The sequence below is a fragment of the Xenopus tropicalis genome, chromosome 1 (assembly GCF_000004195.4).
Source record: "Xenopus tropicalis strain Nigerian chromosome 1, UCB_Xtro_10.0, whole genome shotgun sequence".
NCBI classification, from domain to species: domain Eukaryota; kingdom Metazoa; phylum Chordata; class Amphibia; order Anura; family Pipidae; genus Xenopus; species Xenopus tropicalis.
Window position 1 is genome coordinate 74652421 of NC_030677.2, and position 18215 is coordinate 74670635.

At 39.6% G+C, this 18215-nt stretch overlaps 1 protein-coding gene across 1 annotated transcript; it reads left to right on the top strand.

Annotated features, from left to right (window-relative positions):
• The first annotated feature begins 2664 nt into the window (after positions 1–2664).
• Positions 2665–18004, top strand: adh1b (alcohol dehydrogenase 1B (class I), beta polypeptide). The gene is given in 9 exon segments (NM_001011431.1): positions 2665–2715; positions 5598–5699; positions 7623–7764; positions 11280–11367; positions 11923–12142; positions 13067–13327; positions 14526–14661; positions 16403–16541; positions 17833–18004. Coding segments are annotated over 9 exon segments (1137 nt in total). The 5' UTR covers positions 2665–2697; the 3' UTR covers positions 17864–18004.
• The last annotated feature ends 211 nt before the right edge of the window (positions 18005–18215 follow it).

An 18215-nucleotide genomic window follows, 5' to 3' on the forward strand; every position in this document is an offset into this window, starting at 1 on the left:
AAATGTAGCTTGAAAGAGATATAAAGGTATAAGCATTCAAGGGTGCCAAGTGATTCTGATCACTAACAGTACATGCTACCTTCGGCAGGCCCCACCGCCAGAGGTGTACCAGCCCTGTGTAGCAGGTAAGTGCCTAGGATCTCTTAGCATTTCCCCCCCAGTAATTTTACCTTCCTTGTCCTTTATAATGTTGCTGATGCTATTTAGTTTAAAAGTGCAAAATAACATTTCATATGCTGTAATATGGCTGTGCTTAAATAAAAATACAGCATGCAACCGCTAGACTCCTGTCAGTTCTGTCAAGATCTCCTCATTACTGTTACAAGACACTCTGAATTTCTGTCAGTCAATCAGGAGACGTACCGGTTGGGTTGTTATTATTTAGACAGATGATTCTTCTGTTACTTACAGAATTGATGACTATAGTCTTACACTGTCATGTTGGTTTAATGCAAAATCTGATGATTAGCAACTTCCATTATAGGATAGGCCAGAAAAGTGTTCTTTAATATTCTCTTTTATCTTTTGCGTAACTGATTCACTGATGTTGCAATATTTTTACAGAAGTAAAGAACCTATTTGTAAGTATAATGTACAACTTTGTAAAACTGTTTTGTCAAAGAACAAAGATCAGTTTGCACAAAATGAAATGGGCTCCAGCTTTGAAAAAATAAGTTTGGAGGAGGGGGAGTAAATACGAAAAATGTAATTATGGAACCAAAACCAGAGGTTTAATATTCCAGCTTTGGCTATTGGCAAACAAGGACAATGTAGGTTTATTAAAGGACCAATAACACCAGGCATTTGTAACATTCAATGCACCTATAGCTTTATATTAGTAGTCTACTCTTTATTTCCCTTTTCATTGCTTTAGCAATAATTATGCTTAAATACAAAATATGCCTGGTGTGGAGCAAGAGTCAGAAAGAACAGCTCTATGTTTAGTGCAGAAAGAAATCTACATTGCAGACATTCAAAAGCTGCATCCCATACACAGCTATAAAAGCAGGTAAAGTACAAATATCTGGCTTAAAGTGAGATTGGGCACACAGAGCTGTTTTGAATGCCTGAATCATTTGCACTGATTTGCATTTGGGAAGACAAACTTTACAAGTTTGGGGAGGTAGGGTTTATGTGGCTGAAGAGGGGGCCATGAATAAAAAATCAGTGGGGCTGTTTATTCACCTTATGTATATCATAAACAGGGTTGCCTTAAGCGGTTGGAAGGCTCCTTGTCTCTGACCTTCATAAACTCCACCCAATCTGTCCAAACTCCACCCACAGGAACTACATTCCTTTCAAGCCCAGGTTTTTCACATCATTGGGGCTGGTGATGGCAGCCCTGCTTCTCCAGCCCCCCCAATGGTGCCCTTGGTCATAAATAAAAATATTAAGAATAAGATATATTTTTTGTTGTAAACTCATATTTATTTGTATATAATTGAAAAAATATATATTTTTTTATAAACTTTTAAAAGAATTGATTGACCAACATTTTCTAGTTTGAACTGCATAACAAGTAAAGATGTTTTCTTTGAAGCAAACCTTGATTTTATCACAGTGAATTTGCTATCAGTTTTGCTGTGTTCAGCTTTTTCTTATCTGTTATCTAACATAACCCTACACAATCTATTGTTTGCAGTTGATATTTAGATAATACATGTTGAAAAAAACATTGCCAAATGAAGCTGCGGGTATTTTTTAAATAAGAATTGTTGTGTTTTCCAGGAAAAGTGAAGATCTTACAGACTAAGGGCAAAGTCACAAGTTGTGTAGGGTCCGCTTCTCTCTGCTTGTGTTTTGTAGGCAGACAGGCAGAAGCAGGTCAGCTCTTATTCACAGCTCTGTGTAGCTGCACCAAAGGCACATGCATGCTTTCTTGTTTTTTTCCCAAGTAGCTGCACCCAGGGGGAAGCTGTGCCTTCAGTGCAGCTATAGGGAGCTGCACTATAGTGGATCTGCTCCTATTTGCCCACAAAACGCAGATGGAGAGAAGTGACTGTACACAACATGTGACTTTTCTGCTGGTGTATCTACAAGGCTGATCCACTCCTATCCACCCCTTGTTAAATTACCAAATGTTAGGCAACCCCCCCCCCCCCAGTGATTGTAACCACTTACCTGAAACCCCAGGCTGGTGCTCCTGTTAGCATAAAAGTGCACCAGCCCTGGGTATTTCTGCAGAGGATGAGGATCTTCTACTGAAATACCCTTTGCTGGTGCAGTTTTTAGAGAAGAGGAGCACCAGCACAGGGTATCAGGTAAGCGATTATAATCACTGGGGGGGGGGGTATGCCTACTGTTGCACCCCCCTGTGAATTTAAATTCAGCTCTTCTAAGGTTAATTTTAAGCTGAAGAATGTGCTTAAGCTGTGCTGACCTGTTGCACTGATCAAATTTCTATTAAATACATGGATCACTGTTTATAGCAGTGAATAGAGGTCATTCCTTAGTGCATGAGATTCTGGCTGGTTACATAACACTGTACATAATATATACAATACATACATACTGTATCCAGTAAGCAGTTGCTGCTCATAAATAATCCATTGCAGATGTAAGTTCACAGTGAGAATTTTCTAGGTGGAGTTAACATAATATAGGGCGGCCCTGGTAGGTGGTTACATTTATAACAGCTGTAGATAGAGTGTAACGGTGAGGCAAGCAAGCTGTAAACTGGGAAGCAGAGACATCGAGATGGCAACTGCTGGGAAAGTAAGCAGCAAAGTCTCTACTTATTACAAAGATATACATTAGCAACAGATTGTAAGGGAACCTGCAGCCAAACAGTCAATGCGGATACAGGCTTTGATTTATAAAGACATTTCTCCTATTTTAACAAATGCATTATAAGATGCATCTTAAAAGAAATAGCACTGCAGACATTATGTATGAAAATTAGAATATATTAATGCATGGGATTATAATTCAATTTAGAGTGTGTAATTATGAAAAATGCAATCCAGACATAGTTGCTTCTTGGTTTTGGCATTTATATTCAGAATTTCCATTTACTCTGGTAATAACATACCCTAAAAATAAGGTATCATTAATTGCTCAGTAAAATACAGTTTTCACTATTCTTTTGCCAAGTCTAACATTTTACAATATACTTCCTTGTATTATTTTGTTGTTGTTGTTTTGTAAAACTAGCAAGTGGAGAAATTCCTTGTTTTTGCATGTTTTATTCCACAATGTCATGCATGCTTATGTCAATGATAATCTATAAGTCGGTAAATATGGGTGTTGTTTGAGGTGGGTCAGTAATTCCCTAAAAAAGTTTCAGTAACAGATGATGCATAGCTGGATATAAACCAATTTTTAGTTTGTAAAGCTGGTTCCTTCACCAGAGAATTTAGAAACAGTTTTTTTGCCAGTAGATGCCGTTATATATTTTTTTAAACAAACTTGTTAAAGCCGCACACATGTCGCTGCTATACTCACTGCAATAGTGGTGCAAGCCTTCCGCAGGACTGGCAGGTCCTTATCCTCAATCGAACAGGATCCTGACGAAGGGAGGGTGTATCCCCCCCAAAACGTTGATCAAGGTGGTCATAATAAATGGGGTAAGCTCCCCGACTGCATATGTATGTGTGTGTGGCTCCGTTACAGAAACAATTATATATTTTTTGCCAGTATGTGTCACAGCTAAGACAGCATCTGCATGAGTGGGGGCATTTTGTGGACAGACATGGATGGTTATCAATTAGTTAGCACTGGCTGTGCTTGAAGACCATATGGGTCAAACAGCACAGAGTCACTGTATTGGAAACATAATGAAAAATGTAATGCATGCCATTGTTCTCTATATATATAAGCAAATAAACATGTCAACACAGGGCTCATGCTCTGCAAAGAAGTGCAGAGAACCATATGGGTCATGCATTGTAGTGATTATCCAGCAAACACTTCTTGCCCCAGTTTGGCTGTGGTTTGCACCTTGGGGCAGATAAAAAAATCTGCAGTGTCAAGGGGCACAGGCCAGCCCTGTCTGTCAGGGGGTGCAGGTTAGTCCTGTCTATAGAGAAGAAGAAAGAACTGAGCGTGGTTGCAGCCCCTTACACTCCCTGACTTGCATATCTGAATGACGCACAAGTTAGGGGAAGGCTAAGGACCCCTACATGCAACCGCCCTCATGACTGCCTTGATGCATTGCAGAATTGCACGAAGACCTAGATCAGTGATCCCCAACCAGTGGCTCTTGAGCAACATGTTGCTAACCACCCCTTGTATATTGCTTCCAAGGAGGTGCTTATTTTTGAATACCTGTCTTGGAGGCGAGTTTTATTGCATTAAAACAGGTGTATTGCCAAACAGATCCTCATATAGGCTGCCAGTCCACATAGGGGCTATTAAATAGCCAATCATAGCCCTTATTTGGCACCTCCTCCGGGGACATTTTTCATGCTTGTGTTGCTACCCACTTCTTTCTACATTTGAACGTAGCTCATGGGTAAAAAAGGTTGGGGACCCCTGATTCTGCAATAGAGCAAGGGAGTATGCAAAGTGTAAAACTGGGCATCTGTTTTTTGCACGCTACCTTAGGAGTTGTAAATAACCCCTTACATGTTATTAGTAAATAGGCTCCGGTGTCTCTAAATTACTGTGTAAATGCTGTGTAAATACTGTGTAAATGTAAATGCTAACTCTTCATCTGAAGCTTTATAAATATTAACTTTGATGACTTTCCTTTAGATAAATACTGCTAACTTGCATGCCTATCTGAATGATCCCTTTCCTGTATGATACAGAGCTAATAATTAGCTAAACACTGATAATGACAACTTTGTCCTCTGTTTAGTAAATTAATCCACAGAGCAATTAATCACAAGGCACATTATTTAATGCAAACATAAAATATTAATACATATATAGTAAAAATATATTGAAATTAAGGATTTTATTGTAGGGCAACTGATGCCTGCCAACCCATGTGCCTATTTACATCTAGGAAAATAATTTCCAAGCTGTAGCTGGGAGATATTAGGCAGTGGCAGGCAGGCCAGTTAGGGTATGAATTGAGGAGAATGGGCATTTGTTGTCATACATAAACCTGAGACATGAGAGAATCTGTCCCACTTCGCGTTGCTGAAATTTTTTTTTTTTTTGCAAAACTTCAAAAAAATTAGCGAAACGGCACCAAATTTGTGCAAAGCAGCTTTTTTTGACGCATGTGACTTTTTTGATGCAACAGCAACTATTTTGACATGACCGTGCCTATTTTGAAAAAGCTGTGCCCAATTTGATGCAGCCGTGCCTATTTTGGCACGACTGTGCCCACTTTGGCACAACTATGCCCAATTTGACACGCCTGTAAATTTTTTGGATGCGCACAACTTTTTTTTTGATGCATGGTGAATTTTTTCTGCCTCAAATTTTTGTGGCCATTTCATGAAAAAAAATACGCAATGCCATGACTGGGTTTTTTTTTTTTACAATCTTGGTGACTACTCGCCCCATGTATTTTTGCCCAAAAAAGTTACTCAACAAAATCTTAAAATAACAGGACAAATATAGTGGGGTAGGGGGAAAAAATATTGGAATGGGTCAAGTCTCTGAAAAATCTTTCAAGGTACTGTAAATTTTTCTTTTTACAGGTGATTAAATGCAAGGCAGCTGTGGCCTGGGGGCCCAAGCAACCCCTCACCATCGAGGATATTGAAGTTGCTCCACCAAAGGCTCATGAAGTTCGTGTAAAGGTAAAGATTACAAATACAATATTAAAAGTAATTGTTGATTACCATGTACGTATATATAGTATATATAGTATATATAGGCAACACTGTACCCCTTTTTACATCACTAAGCACCATTTATAAAGATGTAATTTACAGGCTATTCAGAATTCATGCGTAATAGATAGATAGATAGATAGATGATAGATAGAAAGATGATAGATAGATAGATGATAGGGGATGAATATGGCAGCTAAATGAATATATAGGAAACTACAAAACAAGTAGCTGCACGCTGGTCCTTTACAGCCGTAAGTAAATACAGGGAACAAAGAGTAAGGTTTGCTTTTGAGTGAATTCATTTCTATATAAGGGAAACTGCTAGTTCCATTACACCCACTCCTAAAAGAGCAACACTGTTATTGAGTTTGCAGACAGGGGAGGGTGGTGGCCTGACATAAAGAAACAAAGAAAAAAAATGAAACTGATGATTCTGCAAAATTCACCCAAGATAAATATAGAATGCAGACTAGTTTGTATTTTCACTGGAATTTCACTGGAATTTCTCAAAAAAAAAAAAAAATATATATATATTTCATTTGTTTAAAGAGAATATTCTTAGTGAGGCTTTTAGTGAGTTTTTGGTAGAATGGGACATTAATATTTCTGGGACACTTTTCATTTTGTTCCATTTTTTTTTTTTTTTTTTTTACTTTTTATATATAGCCTTTGCCTTATTTAAAATGTAAAATGCTGTCTACTTGCTGCAGTGAGAAAAACCTACCAGCCAGAAAGCAGAAGAATCATGAGGCTAGATTGTTATTGCTATTAGTTTTATTAGTTATATTTCCATTTAGAACCTTCCCTATTCAACTTCATGTGTCAATGGGATCCAACCAACCAGATAATACTTTTGCCTTATGTCACAGGTGGCATTTTTACCACTGGCATTAAACGGCAATCTGCCCAGATCTGTCAGTGCTGCTGAGATAGTAATGACTAGTGATGAGCAAATCTGTCCCATTTTGCGAAACGCATTTGTCGCGCAATTTTTTTTTTGTCGGCCATGTCAATTTTTTGTCGTCTGTGGTTTTTTTTTTACGCGACCGCACCAAATTTGACGTGCGACAAAAATTCTGTGCGACGAATTTTTCCGTAGCGAATTTTTAATTTTCACAGAAGTTTCTCGAAACAATTCGCCAATAGTCAAATGCGGAAATTCACTGCGATCTCCTCTGGTGGAAATAAGCAACATGTGACAATAGGCTTTAAATGGGTAGTTCACCTTTAAGTTAACTTTAACTATATCATAGAAGGTCCTATTCTTAGCAACTTTGCAACTGGTATTTAATATTTATTTTTTTTTATAGTTTTTGACTTATTTACCTTCCTCTTCTAGACCTTTCAAATAGGGGTCACAGACCCTGGCAGATGAAAACCTATTGCACTATGAGCTACAATTATATTATTATTGTTACTTCTTATTCCTTTTTTATATATAATACAATTGTAATCTCACAGAGAAATACTTTTTTGGCTGCTGGGGTCAGTGACCTCCATTTGAAACAGCAAAGATGTATAAGGGGATGGCAAATAATTAAAAAATGATTGCTCCAAACAGCATACTCATGATGTCAGGTGACAGATTTCACCTTCTCTAATTGGCAAATTTCAGCATGCAATGCACAGAGGTAAGGTGACTGAAAAAAAGAAATATATCATAAGAAACACTCACAAAAAATGATAGATAATAAGAATAGAACCATTTTGTGAAAAATAATTACTAATTAAATTTCCACTACAGTCTGGGTGCATGTTTACAGCAATGACAATTTCCTATTTATTTGGCTTGATTCCGGATTAACAGAAAATTAAGAAATCCTCACGTTGTTATAAGTGAATTATTTTGAGTGAATATATCTGATAACATGTCCATTACTATTGCAGATTGTGGCAACTGGCATTTGTCGTTCAGATGACCATGTTCTTAGTGGAGCTATAAGCGACATGAAGTTCCCAGCGATTCTTGGGCATGAAGGGGCTGGCATAGTGGAGAGTGTGGGAGAGGGAGTGAAAAATATAAAACCAGGTGAGACTTATTGTACAGCGGCTGCAAAGCTTGTCTAAGCTGAGCTTAAAATGATTTTATATATGGGTGTGTTCATAAATAGTTTTTCAGTTACTAGGTTATTGAAATGTTGGAATTTATATATACCAGTCTTTTGGCTTAATACAGTGCTGTCCAACTGGCAGCCTGCAGGCCACATCTGACCAGCAGCCCCCTCTTGTGTGGTCAGACATGATAGGTTTCTCTGTCTCCTTCCCTACTCTGCCTGCCCTGCCTGTGTGTGCCATACAAAAATTGCCCTATGCTGCCTGTTTGTGCCATACTCTACCTGCCCTATGCTGCCTGTTTGTGCCATACTCTGTCTGCCCTATGCTGCCTGTGTGCCATACTCTACCTGCCCTATGATGACTGTGTGTGCCATACTCTGCCTGCCCTATGCTGCCTGTGTGTGCTGTACTCTGCCTACCCTATGCTGTCTATGCTTGCCATACTCTGCCTGCCCTATGCTGCCTGTGTGCCATACTCTGCCTGCCCTATGCTGCTTGTGTGCCATACTCTACCTGCCCTATGCTGCCTGTTTGTACCATAATCTTCCTGCCCTCTGCTGTGTGTACAATACCCTACCTGCACTATGCTGCCTGTTTGTGCCATACTCTGCCTTCCCTATGCTGCCTGTGTGTGCCATACTCTACCTGCCCTATGCTCCCTGTGTGTGCTATACTCTGCCTGCCCTGTGCTCCCTGCGTGCCATACTCTGCCTGCCCTATGCTGCTTGTGTGCCATACTCTACCTGCCCTATGCTGCCTGTTTGTACCATAATCTTCCTGCCCTATGCTGTGTGTACCATACCCTACCTGCACTATGCTGCCTGTTTGTGCCATACTCTGCCTTCCCTATGCTGCCTGTGTGTGCCATACTCTACCTGCCCTATGCTGCCTGTGTGTGCCATACTCAGCCTGCCCTATGCTGCCTGTGTGCCATACTCTTCTTGCCCCATGCTGTATGTGTGCCATACTCTACCTGCCCTATGCTCCCTGTGTGTGCCATACTCTGCCTGCCCTATGCTGCCTGTGTGCCATACTCTTCTTGCCCTATGCTGTCTGTGTGCCATACTCTACCTGCCCTATGCTGTCTGTGTGTGCCATACTCTGCCTGACCTATACTGCCTGTGTGTGCCATACTCTGCCTGTGTGTGCCATACTCTGCCTGCCCTGTGCTGCCTGTGGGAGGTGAATCTGGCAGGGATTTGTTCTGGGAGTTTGTTACCATTTGGAAATAGTTGTTAGGGGGTCTCTAAGGTGTATAATTATGTGCTGGGGGTTGCTGTGCTATCCACAGGGGAGAATATATGGAGCCATATGGAATTAAGGGTATGTTTTAATATGACATAATAACCCCCTTTCACATATGAGTGAAGGCTGATATCCCTGCAGTGAGTACCAAATATTTGTTTTTTGGTGTGCTACCACCATTAAGGTTTATGTGGTCTTCAACCCTCTTGATAACATGGGTGTGTTCTGAAGTGGGTGTGGTTTTAAAAAAGGAAGTGGTCAAAACTGGCTTCCGTTATTGGCCCTCCACTACATAGGCCAGAAAAATTCAGCCCTTGGTACCACAGAAGTTGGACAGCACTGGCTTAATAGTTTTCTCTGAATTTCAGCAATCCTAGAGCTAAATGACCATACAAAATGTGCATAGAAAATGTATAGACAGTTAGAGTCACTGACTCTTACCAGTCTAAAACTGGTAATGTTTCAGAAACCACTAAACAGTTAATTATTTCTAAAGGCAAAACAGTCCTATTGGGCTTATTTAATGTTTTAATTATTTTTTAGTGGTGATCCAAATTATGGTAATACCACTAATCCAGAAACCCTAGCTCCTAAATATTATGGATAATCCCATACTGGTTTTACAAATGCACTGTATTATTCAGTGTACCCTCTTTAAACTTTTAAAGGAGACATTTTATATAAAGTACATATTCAGTTATAATATTCATCCTCCCTCAAAATGTGAAATGATGCAGAAAGAAAGATGTTTTGAAAGCATTTTACCTCCTAAAACTGCCATTATATGAGAGCTGCACACACAAGCTCACTGATCAGAAGCCAGAGCAAAATGAGACATGGGAGTGTCCTTCAGTCTCCCACAGGAAGTGGTCACAGCACTGACTGACAGGCTTTACTCAGCAGCAGCACTTCTCACTTTCATAAAACCACCATGGTTTAGTGCATTGTAAAAATTTATGCTATATATCCCCTTTAAAAAGTGCACTTTCCTCAGTGGCCTCCTTCCAGCAGACATCCAAACAAACTCCAAAATTTAACAGCACCACTTCTCACTTTCATAAAACCACCTATATTGGCATTTAAGGGCACATTACAATGGTCTGCACAGAAACATTTCAGGGTGGTGGTACTTGCTAGACTGTTGATCCTGATGTATTGGATCAGATACAGACACAAGAAACAGAACAGATCAGAATATATGAATAATTACCTGAGGATTACTCACTGGGGTGCTACTAAAGGAATTCCACCTAAACAATAAGCAGTACAAGAAATATTCCCACCAAGACTGATAAAAAATTCACAGCGTAAATATTGTATTCTAGGACAGTGCTGTCCAATTGGCGGCCCGCGGTGGTTCTCACCTCAGATTCAGGCTGTAGTCAGGCTGTGTTGTTTAAATATGTAATCCCCTGTGTTGTTCACACCTTTTAATCTCTGCATTGTTCACCCCCTGCAGTGTTCACACCTCAGGCTCAGGCTGTAATCACCCACATTGTCTACCTGTTCACACCTCAGACTGTAGGAGCAGTTGAAACCCACAAATAATGCCTGCACACTACAAAGAGAACATATACTGAGGTGGTACTGCAATTAAAAAGTTTTTTTAATATAAAGTTATTGTGCAGACTGTAGGAGCAGTGCCAGCATTGTGTCAATGTATGCTGCCTGTGTGCGCCATACACATAGGCCAAGCAGAGTATGGCACACACAGGCAGCATAGGGCAGGCAGAGTATGGCACACACAGGCAGCATAGGGAAGGCAAAGTATGGCACACACAGGCAGCATAGGGCAAGCAGATTATGGCACACACAGGCAGCATAGGTAGGGCAGGCAGAGTATGGCACACACAGGCCAAGTATGGCACAAACCAGCCAAGAATGGCACACACAGTCAAAGTATGGCACATGCAGGCAGGGCAGGGAAGGCAGAGTATGGCACACACAGGCAGGGTAGGGAAAGCAGAGTATGGCAGGTTTTTGCTGTACTACAACCATTAATATGGTTATGGTCATGTAATAACATGGGTGTGGTTTCAAAAAGGGGAGTGGTAAAAACTGGCTTCCATTATCGGCCCTCCACCACGTAGGTCGGGAAAATTCCGGCCCTCGGTGCCACAAAAGTTGGACAGCACTGTTCTAGGGTATAACAAAATCCATTTGGAATGTAAGACCACTCAAGTTCTAATTGGGTTTCTACAGAATAAATAAATACAAATAAAACTTTGTGTTTTGTGTTTCTAGGAGACAAAGTTATCCCACTCTTTGTTCCCCAATGTGGAGAATGCAGATGCTGCACTAATGTGAGGAGCAACCTATGTGACAAACATGAGTATGTGATTTACTGTTCTTACTTTAGCGAACAAGAACATGTTTACTGAGTGTATAGGTACTTAAATGTTTATGTTAAATGAAACAATAGCTTAACCAGCTGGAATAATTGCTTGTGCTGATCAGATTTTAGTGGCTAATATACTATATCATCAACATTTAGTTTTGACCAGGATAATAGAAATAATTAAATTAAAACAAATGCCTAATTGGTCATTATGGAGAATAATATTTATATTAAGTCCTGAAATGTCAATTACAGTTACAGTTACTGTTTTCATTCCCTACTTATATCTGCCATCATTTGACAACCACAGCCTTTACAGAAAAGAGAATTATACCGTAGATTGAAAAAGAAGGGACTATTTATTTACTATAATCTGTATATATTTTATTTATTTATTTTTAAGATGAAACTGTAAAACAAATCAAAGCAATTTTCCCTAGTGTATAAATGAAAGCAATCTTCTCCAGACTATCTCATTGGTTGTCCACAATTTCATTCAGGGAAATGATTTTTGCATATCTTAAAAGTTTTTTTATTTGTCTTATACAGTATTGGACCATACAGAGGACTCATGTTGGACAACACCAATAGATTTACATGCAAGGGGAATCCGGTTTACACTTTTTTAAGCACCAGCACCTTTACTGAATACACTGTCTTGGATGAGATATGCGTGGCTAAGATTGATGACAATGCTCCTCTTGATAAAGTGTGTTTAATCGGCTGTGGCTTTTCCACTGGTTACGGCTCTGCTGTGAAGATTGCTAAGGTGAGGGCTTTGTTGTCTGGTACCACCCTATAGTTAACTAATATTTAAAGCAGTGATCCCCAACCAGTGGCTCGTGAGCAACATGTTGCTTCCCAACCCCTTGGATGTTGCTCCCAGCATACCCAAAGCAGGTGCTTATTTTTGAACTCCTGCCTTAGTGGCAAATTTTGGTTGAATAAAAACAAGATGTAGTATCCAACAAAAGCTCCTGTAAGCTAAAAAAAAGTATGCTTAAAGGCTACCAAATAGCAAATAACAGCCCAACAAACTTTTATGATGCTTGCATTGCTCCCCAAGTCTCCTTACATTTGACTGCAGCTTACAAGTAGAAAGGTTGGGGACCCCTGATTAAAAAAGCCGGTAAATTATATAAGGGGCATTTCATAACTATAACAATTGTATGAATTTCGATTACATTGCTGGAATTAGATTTATCATAAATAAACTACTACTACTGGAATATGCACAAAACACAACTACATTAGGAAACAGTAGCTGAGTGTACTGATTGGAACGTGTATACCTAAATTCTGGGCTCTTAATTAGATGAAGTATTCACAATAGCCTGAATGCCAGGATATTCCACAAGGGTTATTTCCAGTTAGAAACTAAGATAAAAGTGGCAACATCTGTGTCACTTGCTTCTCATGTTTCTTTATCAATCCTTCATCCTAAGAACATAATCTAAATCTCTGAGTCAGGCCTACACCATTGTGGTTATTACACCTGCTCATTCCTTTAAGACAGGCTGCTACTGGGTATGCTCAATACTGCTTCCAGGCTCAGATACATTCACTGCATGCTTCCCACTGTACCATTGCAGTTATAACATGATAACATGCCCATTTCCTTGAGATATTGCCTGCACTCTCTGATTATCTTCATTAGAATGCTCTATTTAAAAATATTTCTTTTATCCTACAGGTTGAGCAGGGGTCTTCATGCGCTGTGTTTGGCCTGGGTGGTGTTGGTCTTTCTGTGCTTATTGGATGTAAAGTAGCTGGTGCTTCTAAGATCATTGGAGTGGATACAAACAGTGACAAGTTTGCCAAAGCAAAGGAATTAGGGGCCACTGAATGCATTAACCCAAACGATTATAATGAACCTATCCATGAAGTGCTGGCAAAGATATCTGATGGAGGATTAGACTATACCTTTGAGTGCATTGGAAACACCAAGGTCATGGTAAGAAACAATACTTAAATGATAGCACAATAATTAAGGTATGTTATAGTAAAACAGAATTCAGGATAGGGAACATTCTACCATCTACTCTGTCTATTTGTCTATTCTATTTCCCTTGCACCAAAATAAGATAATTGTGAGTAATGAGTACTTTTTCTTTTACAATACAGTTTACACTTAATTGATTAATTTATGTTGATAACCTTCATTTTACATTAGGGGTGGGCGGGGCCACTTATATCTGCCTTTCCCACCCCTCTCGGACAGTGCTCAATCAACAGGGTGCCCATTCTTAGAATGCACCACACGGTCTGCAAACACTTTGCAAACTGCGTCTTGCATTGACCCCTAGGTTGGTTTATATATTTATTATTGTGTGTAAGCAACATTTAATTGTTGCCCATAGCAACCATTTAAATGTTTGCTTTTGTTTTTTAACTTGTAGGTGATCGTTCAACTCTAATGCTGATTGGTTGCTATGGGCATACCGGTGATGCCGGCATACCGGTGATGTTGGCTTACACACTATATTAAATATGCCTGCTAGTGTGTTGTGTGAACCATTGAACCAGAGTGTGCCTCCTCAATATACTTTGTCTAGTAAATAGGAACAGGGTAATGTATAATGGAAATTAGAGCTAGGACTAACACTGGTCAAGTTTGCCCTTGGCAATCAAAAAAATGTTGCTTTTAATTGTTCTTCCTGCAGCTGTCTGGCCTAAGTTGCTCAGTGATTGTCTGCACAAGAGTCATTTCCTAACTCTCTGCAAATGTGTCCCATTTCTTATACTGTATTAAATGCAGCAATATGATTGAAAAATAAGGGTTATCATATCATAAGCCACACTGTCTAACACAGTGATCCCCAACCAGTGGCTCGGGGGCAACATGTTGCTCACCAACCCCTTGGATGTTGCTCTCAGTGCCCCCAAACCAGGGAGTTATTTTTAAAATTCCTGACTTGGGGGCAAGTTTTGGTTGAATAAAAACAAGATTTACTACCAAATAAAGCCCCTGTAAGCTGATAGTGTGCATAGAGGCTGCCTAATAGTTAATCACAGCCCTTACTTGGCACCTCCATGAGCTTTTATGGTGCTTGTGTTGCTCCCCAAGTCTTTTTACATTTGACTGTGGCTCACAAGTAAGGAAGGTTGGGGACCCCTGGTCTAACATGTATAAATGTGTGCATGCTTTCCAGGAATCTGCTCTTAAGGCTACCCACTTTGGATGTGGCACATCAGTCATCGTTGGTTTAGCTCCTGCCTCAGCCAGGGTATCAGTGGACCCAATGGAGATGCTCACAGGACGCACATTAAAAGGAGCTTTGTTTGGAGGTGAGGGATTGAAATGTCACAGTCAATAACAATCATTGTAACAGATACATAATATAAATGTATAATAAAAACAACAGACATCTGAACTAGTGCTTCACATACAGTATGTAGTTTAACTCTTTATCATACGTTATGATATAAATCACCATTCCTTAAAACATCTGTACTTGCTAGTCCTGATCCAAATGGTGAATACACCCAAGACAGGATCCCCCCACTCTTCATGCCTTAACCCATGCCAGCTCATCACCCTTTCCACCCACTCCTCCCCACTACCATACACACAATAAATTTCACAGATTTGCCCAAATGCGATGTTACCTTCGTTACAGAATGAGGAGAATGGTTGGGGTACACAGTGATAAGGGAGCAGTGATGAGAGGTGGTGAAAGCAACAGGAGGGCCAGAACTCAAGGTAGACAAGCAGGAATGGTATGTGCCTAGTACCCCCGACCGTTGCATCCTAGGCACATGCTTCTTCTGCCTACCCCTAGTTCTGGTACTAATCCACGTCAAAAAAGACAATTATAATGTATACACCTGTTTATTGCTGCAGAATATGTTAGAGATTTATACATTTTGTTAAGAATAATTTAGTAATACAATGGGTGCTTTTGGGGTTCCAAACTATTACAACACCTGTAGTATTTAAATTATACCACAAGATGTCACCGAAGATCATAAGATATTTGCAGGGAGCAAATTGGTAAAAAATTTATTTGTGAAATAATTTCCAATTAAGGTTGATAAAACTGCACATACAATATAATAAATAAAAATACAATGAATCAACATGAATTCTAAAATGTTGCACAGAACCCAGTGTAATATGTAACATGCATGTAAATTAATGTGAGATGAAATCAGTATGTATCTAAAATGATGAGGTGCCAAGTATATTTGGAATTTTTCCACCAACTTGTATTTTTCCAAAGATATATGAAATATATATTTGCTAAGTTAGTGTTATAGCATATTAAATGTGAAATTACATGTTTTCTCTTACATATACATTTTCTTTTATATCCGATGTATAGCACAGCATAAGCATGTTATTAAATACACTACAGAGTAGACACAGGGAAAATAGACAGATCCCTACTACATTTCCTCATAGTCTGTACTGAGAGGGAACCAAAAACTGTCCTTAAAGAAAGACTGTACCCCCAAACAATGTAGGGCTCTATAAAAATATATTGCATAAACCAGCTCTTATGTTAAACCCTGTTTCATCTAAATAAACCATTTTTATAAAAATACACTTTTTTAGTAGTATGTGCTATTGGGTAATCCTAAATAGAAAATTGCCATTTTAAGAATTAAGGGCCGCCTCCTGGGATCATAGGATTCACAGTGCACACAAACAAGCCAAGGCACACATTAATGCTAGGCCCCATCAGCCAATGAATGGACAGAGTTCTGGCTTTTGCTTCCACACTACTTCCTGTTACAGTAAGAGCTGCATTATTTTTGGCCATGTGATCTCTGAGGGAGCACACAGCTCATCACTAAATGGTGGATCAAGGGAAAGGATGTCAAAGGGCAATATTTACTGATATATGTATTCCAGTTTGGCAAGATTCTTTAATAGGTCACTTAACATAATATATATAAATATAATCTGTTGGCTAAGTTTTCATTCTGGGGGTATAGTTTTCCTTTAACATATGGATTCCACTGCACCATAAAGCATTCATTATAGTGATGTTTTATAAAATTAAACAAACTGCCAATATTTCAGGCTGGAAGAGCAGAGACGAAGTCCCTCAACTGGTTGCTGACTTTTTGGCAAAGAAGTTTGAACTTGATGGGCTGATAACTCATAGGTCAACTCTTGATAAAATCAATGAAGGGTTTGATCTCCTGCGCAAAGGGGACAGGTAGGTTATTAACAGGGGGGCAGGGGGGCAGGGTGTGTTGTCACATGGGCAGGACAGTCACAAGGGGTAGAGCTGTGACATGGCTATGACAATGGCCAATCACAGCATCAATCTAGGGGAGACCTGGCCAGTTAGGGTTGCCACTTTCTGACCGGGTGAAACCTTGGTGGGGATGTCACTGGGCCGTGACGGGTGACACCAGGGGCACGGTTACGACATGGTGATCGGTGATTGGCACTGTCAATCTAAGGGAGTTCTGCCTGGTCGCCCTAATTTTGAAAAATGGACAGGGAGATTTGACCCGGACAGCCCTCCCAAAAAATTGTCTGGGTCAAAACCGTGCAGGTGGCAAACCAAGACAGGCTTGCTCCACACTAGACAGGAAGCAAAAAACAGGAGCAGGATAATTAATCTTAAGACAAATGGCAAAGCAGTGGGAATGTACTTAACCAAAATGTCTAGCAGTTACAACAACCATGATAGTGTATGGGGGTACTGCTTTTGGGTTTTTTTGCACCAAATACCTATATTATTGTTCTTTTGTATGCTGAGTGCCCTCCATTTATGTATATTAACTATGATAGTGTATCCCAGAAACCATTTCAAACCCCAAATAGGCTCGCAGTGTAATGTAATCCCTTTCTCATCTTCTTCCATAGTGAAATGATGAATTCTGGGACTTGAAGTCCCTCTGATTTCCTTTGAGGGTGGTGCGCAGATTCTCTGGTATTGGAAGTAAAGAGACTTCGAGACCCAGAATCTATCTCTTTACAGTTGAGCAATGTGGGGGGTGGGTTTCATTAAACTGTGAGACTAAGGGCAGAGTGGTCCCTGCAGTCACAGACAGACAATTGTGGTTTCCTTTCAATCTGTGGAAGCTACGTCCATGTTAAAAAAATATATGTATAATATTATATATTTATAATTATTTTTGTCAGTTTAGATGTTTATTGTTTATGCCCAACTGAATGAGCTTGTGTGAAAAAGGGGTATATATTTCCTTAAAACATGAATTTCTTTGCCATCGGATTTTATCCATTTGATTTTAGTGGGCTACACCAGGTTCGAGGTGGTGTTAGTAAATTGTGTAGAATAAAAGACATACCATTAATACTGCAATTGTCTCTTTATAACAGATAATGCACAATAGCGGAGATTTATAAATGCACCAGATAATTAATACTTTTACTTAATAAATTCATTCTGACCATGTTAGAGAGCTGTTTACCCTGGAATAAAATACAGATTATGGTCAGTTATTTATAGTGTCATCTCTTATCTCTTCCCTCAGCATTCGAACCATCCTTCAGATCTCACAGTGAGTTTGCTGCATTGCCCCATCAGATCGTGGTCATACAGCTTCAGTGGAATCACTATGTGGATCATAAAGATTTAAAGCTAAAAATACATAGCAATATATAGCAAAGCCAATTTAATGCATTTTATAGCTTCTTTTTCTATATTGAAACAAACTGTAACTGTGACTTAAAGACAATAAATATATCTGCTTAAATGATCCTGGTCTCTTTTATATCCACCAATAGACCTGTGCAGGAACAGTGGCCAAATGATTTCCATACCAGAGTATTTTCAGTCACAGCAGGGTCGAACTAGGCCACCAGGACACTGCAAAAAAAACATGGTGGGCCCCGGCGGCCCAGACCCCAATCCCTG